General features: G+C 46.8%; 1 protein-coding gene across 1 annotated transcript; it reads right to left on the bottom strand.

The window, feature by feature from the left end:
• Positions 1-674: 674 nt before the first annotated feature.
• On the bottom strand, positions 675-2,987 carry LOC138212661 (uncharacterized). The gene is made up of 2 exons (XM_069173131.1): positions 2,674-2,987; positions 675-2,176 (listed from the first exon to the last, which is right to left on the bottom strand). The coding sequence occupies exon 2, from the start codon at positions 2,148-2,150 to the stop codon at positions 1,386-1,388; it is 765 nt and encodes a 254-aa protein (XP_069029232.1). The 5' UTR covers positions 2,151-2,176; positions 2,674-2,987; the 3' UTR covers positions 675-1,385.
• Between the last annotated feature and the right edge of the window lie 632 nt (positions 2,988-3,619).

Raw genomic sequence — 3,619 nt, 5'->3', positions numbered from 1 at the left:
GTCCATGAGTCCTCCAGTTGATCAGCAGAATGAAACTCGTCCGGACTAAACTTTGAATCGATGTGTGTCTGCGGCGGTCCGTTGGCCGCGATCCTCAGCGGCGTCCAGGTGACGACGGATGGTTTCGGAGAGATGCAGCTCGCATTAATAAACGCTGATGAGCCTGTTTTCCTTTGAAAGCTATCGGTGCTTTATTAGTGGGAGCAGCATAAAGGAGGACGGGTGGAGACTGATCGGAGGACGAGGGAAAGGTCAGATGGACAGACATGTCCAACAACACTCTGATAAATCCAACGAGTGGTCTGTTAATGAAGAATGAGGAGGTTCAACTTCACCGAGCACGTCAGCATGTTCAGCTCACAAACCTCAGAGTTCAAGTTCACTTAGAGGCTGAAGATGTTACTGCGGTCCACAGGTGGACGAGGTGTTCATCTAGAAGCCCTCCTCAGGGCTGATTCACAAATCAGTCCTAAACTAGTCCTAAACCATGTCCAAAACTAGTCCAAAACATAGTCCAAAACTAGTCCTAAAGTAGTCCTAAATCACGTCCAAAACAAAGTCCAAAACTAGTCCTAAAGTAATCCTAAATCACGTCCAAAACAAAGTCCAAAACTAGTCCTAAAACACGTCCTAAACTAATAAATCCTCAGAGTCACTTTAAATGAAGATCAGAGTTGAAATGTCTTTATTTTTCATCAGAAGTGAGAAGACAAGCTGACATGCAGAAACACAGCTGGAGACACATGAGCAGATCTCAGAGAACCAAACAGACTCAACATGGAACATACATGGAACATACATGGAACATATCAACATGAAGTCATGAGACTAATTTTTTAATGAAAAACTGAACGTTTCTGCTTATATAAAATAAGGCATTTCCAGTTATTTTACAGGTGAACTGTCTCATTAAGGTTCATGCTGAGGGCAGAATGTTGCCCCCTGATGGAGGGCTCCGGTGCTGCGTTCATTTTACATAGGAGAACACAGGTCATGTAAAACTCAGTCCTATCTTTGTATGGTGACAAGTTTAAAGACAACAGTCAATAATGTGTTTCCATTACTTAAATTTAATCAAGTCAACATTTATCTAAAGTTTTATTGTTCGATATCAATCACAACAGGATCCTGCAAATGTTTAACAATAAAAGCATTGTTAAGAAGTGAAGGGTCTCTTTCTACTGAAACAATGGGAGGCTTTTAATTTGAAATACACAGAAAGTGTTGAGTGTGTATTTATAAATGGCCATCTTTCCCGTATGACTTGAACGCAGCGTTAGTTTGTTGAAAGTCAGAAAGGCTCAGTTGGGTTTATTGCGAGAGGCGGAGTCAGTTTCATGTTTACTTATCCGATGACATAATTTCCTCAGAAGTCCTTGAACCAATCAGCTGCGGCTGCTGCTTGTGTTTCCTGCCGTTGTCCTGCTGACCTGTGGGCAGGGCGGAGTCAGAGGCCAGGTCAGGGCGTGGTTAGGAGTGCAGTGGGTGGAGTCAGAAACAGGGGTGGGGTCCTTTTCTGGGACTGGGTCTGACAGGGTCTGAGTCCTGTCACGTGACCCCTGCTCTATCTCCTTCGTAAGCTCCACCCCCCTGTCTTCCACCTGGCCAATCAACCCAGCGCACCCTGGCAGACTGTTGTGCTGTGGTCCCTCCTCCCGGCATGAACCCCCCCTCCTCACACTGGCCCTCCCTCTGGGCGGGGCCTTTCTGTCTCTGCGGCTCTGATTGGCTGAAGTCCGGCTGTTTCTGCGGCTCTGATTGGTCCTGTCGCTCTGGTTCTGGTTCTGGAACCGTTGGGCTCTCTGCAGCGCCAGAGCAGCCAGGTCCGAGTGGGACGACGTGCTGTCAATCATCCTCCTGCCCAGAGCGAGCGGCCTGACCGGCAGCGCCAGCCGCAGCCTCAGCCAGAACCGAGAGCGCGGCGGTTCTGATCGGCTTCCACGCCACGTCACGCCGCTGACGGCGGCCTGCCGGAGCTGAGCGACCTCCACGCAGGGCAGCTTACTGACCGAGCGGTACACCACCGACACCAGGGAGGCCCGGTGGGCGTGCTGCAGGTACACACCCAGACGACACTCCAGCAAGCTGAAGCTCTTCTCCGCCAGGAAACCGGGACTCAGGACGAACAGCAGGCGGCGGCTCCGCTGCATCGAGTGCAGGATGGCCTCTGATTGGTCTGAAAGACAACATACAGTAAATCAGCTGAAATACCAACAGCTTCGAATCACCGAGAAATTTACTCAGTTCAACCTAAAACCAGTGAGGCAGAACTGGGCAGAACCAGGAAGAACCGGGCAGAACCAAGAAGAACTGGGCAGAACCGGTGTCAACACTTTAGTCTAGACTGAAACATTTAAAGAAACTCTGGACTCATTCATGACATCTGATCCTGAGATTCAACGTCCTCAGAGGATTCATCCAGAAATACATCACCCAGAAATACATCACCCAGAACGACATCATCCAGAAATACATCATCCAGAACGACATCATCCAGAAATACATCATCCAGAACGACATCATCCAGAAATACATCATCCAGAACGACATCATCCAGAAATACATCATCCAGAACGACATCATCCAGAAATACATCACCCAGAACGACATCATCCAGAAATACATCATCCAGAAATACATCATCCAGAACGACATCATCCAGAAATACATCACCCAGAACGACATCATCCAGAACGACATCATCCAGAAATACATCACCCAGAAATACATCATCCAGAACGACATCATCCAGAAATACATCACCCAGAACGACATCATCCAGAACGACATCATCCAGAAATACATCACCCAGAACGACATCATCCAGAAATACATCATCCAGAACGACATCATCCAGAAATACATCATCCAGAAATACATCATCCAGAACGACATCATCCAGAAATACATCACCCAGAACGACATCATCCAGAACGACATCATCCAGAAATACATCACCCAGAACGACATCATCCAGAAATACATCATCCAGAACGACATCATCCAGAAATACATCATCCAGAACGACATCATCCAGAACGACATCATCCAGAACGACATCATCCAGAAATACATCATCCAGAACGACATCATCCAGAACGACATCATCCAGAAATACGTCATCCAGAAATACATCACCCAGAACGACATCACCCAGAACGACATCATCCAGAAATACATCACCCAGAACGACATCATCCAGAAATACATCATCCAGAACGACATCATCCAGAAATACATCACCCAGAACGACATCATCCAGAACGACATCATCCAGAAATACGTCATCCAGAAATACATCATCCAGAACGACATCATCCAGAAATACATCACCCAGAACGACATCATCCAGAACGACATCATCCAGAAATACGTCATCCAGAAATACATCATCCAGAACGACATCATCCAGAAATACATCACCCAGAACGACATCATCCAGAACGACATCATCCAGAAATACGTCATCCAGAAATACATCACCCAGAACGACATCATCCAGAACGACATCATCCAGAAATACGTCATCCAGAAATACATCACCCAGAACGACATCATCCAGAAATACATCACCCAGAACGATATCACCCAGAACGACATCATCCAGAAATACATCATC

Source organism: Embiotoca jacksoni, unplaced genomic scaffold (assembly GCF_022577435.1).
Source record: "Embiotoca jacksoni isolate LCO1_2020_lvr unplaced genomic scaffold, fEmbJac1.0.p SCAF_58, whole genome shotgun sequence".
In the NCBI taxonomy this organism is placed as follows: domain Eukaryota; kingdom Metazoa; phylum Chordata; class Actinopteri; family Embiotocidae; genus Embiotoca; species Embiotoca jacksoni.
Note: the sequence above shows the minus strand (reverse complement) of the source record. Positions and strands in the feature narration are given on the sequence as shown.

Coding starts and splice junctions, on each gene's coding strand:
- LOC138212661 (XM_069173131.1), bottom strand. CDS start 2,150: ATGCAGCGGAGCCGCCGCCTGCTGTTCGTCCTGAGTCCCGGTTTCCTG.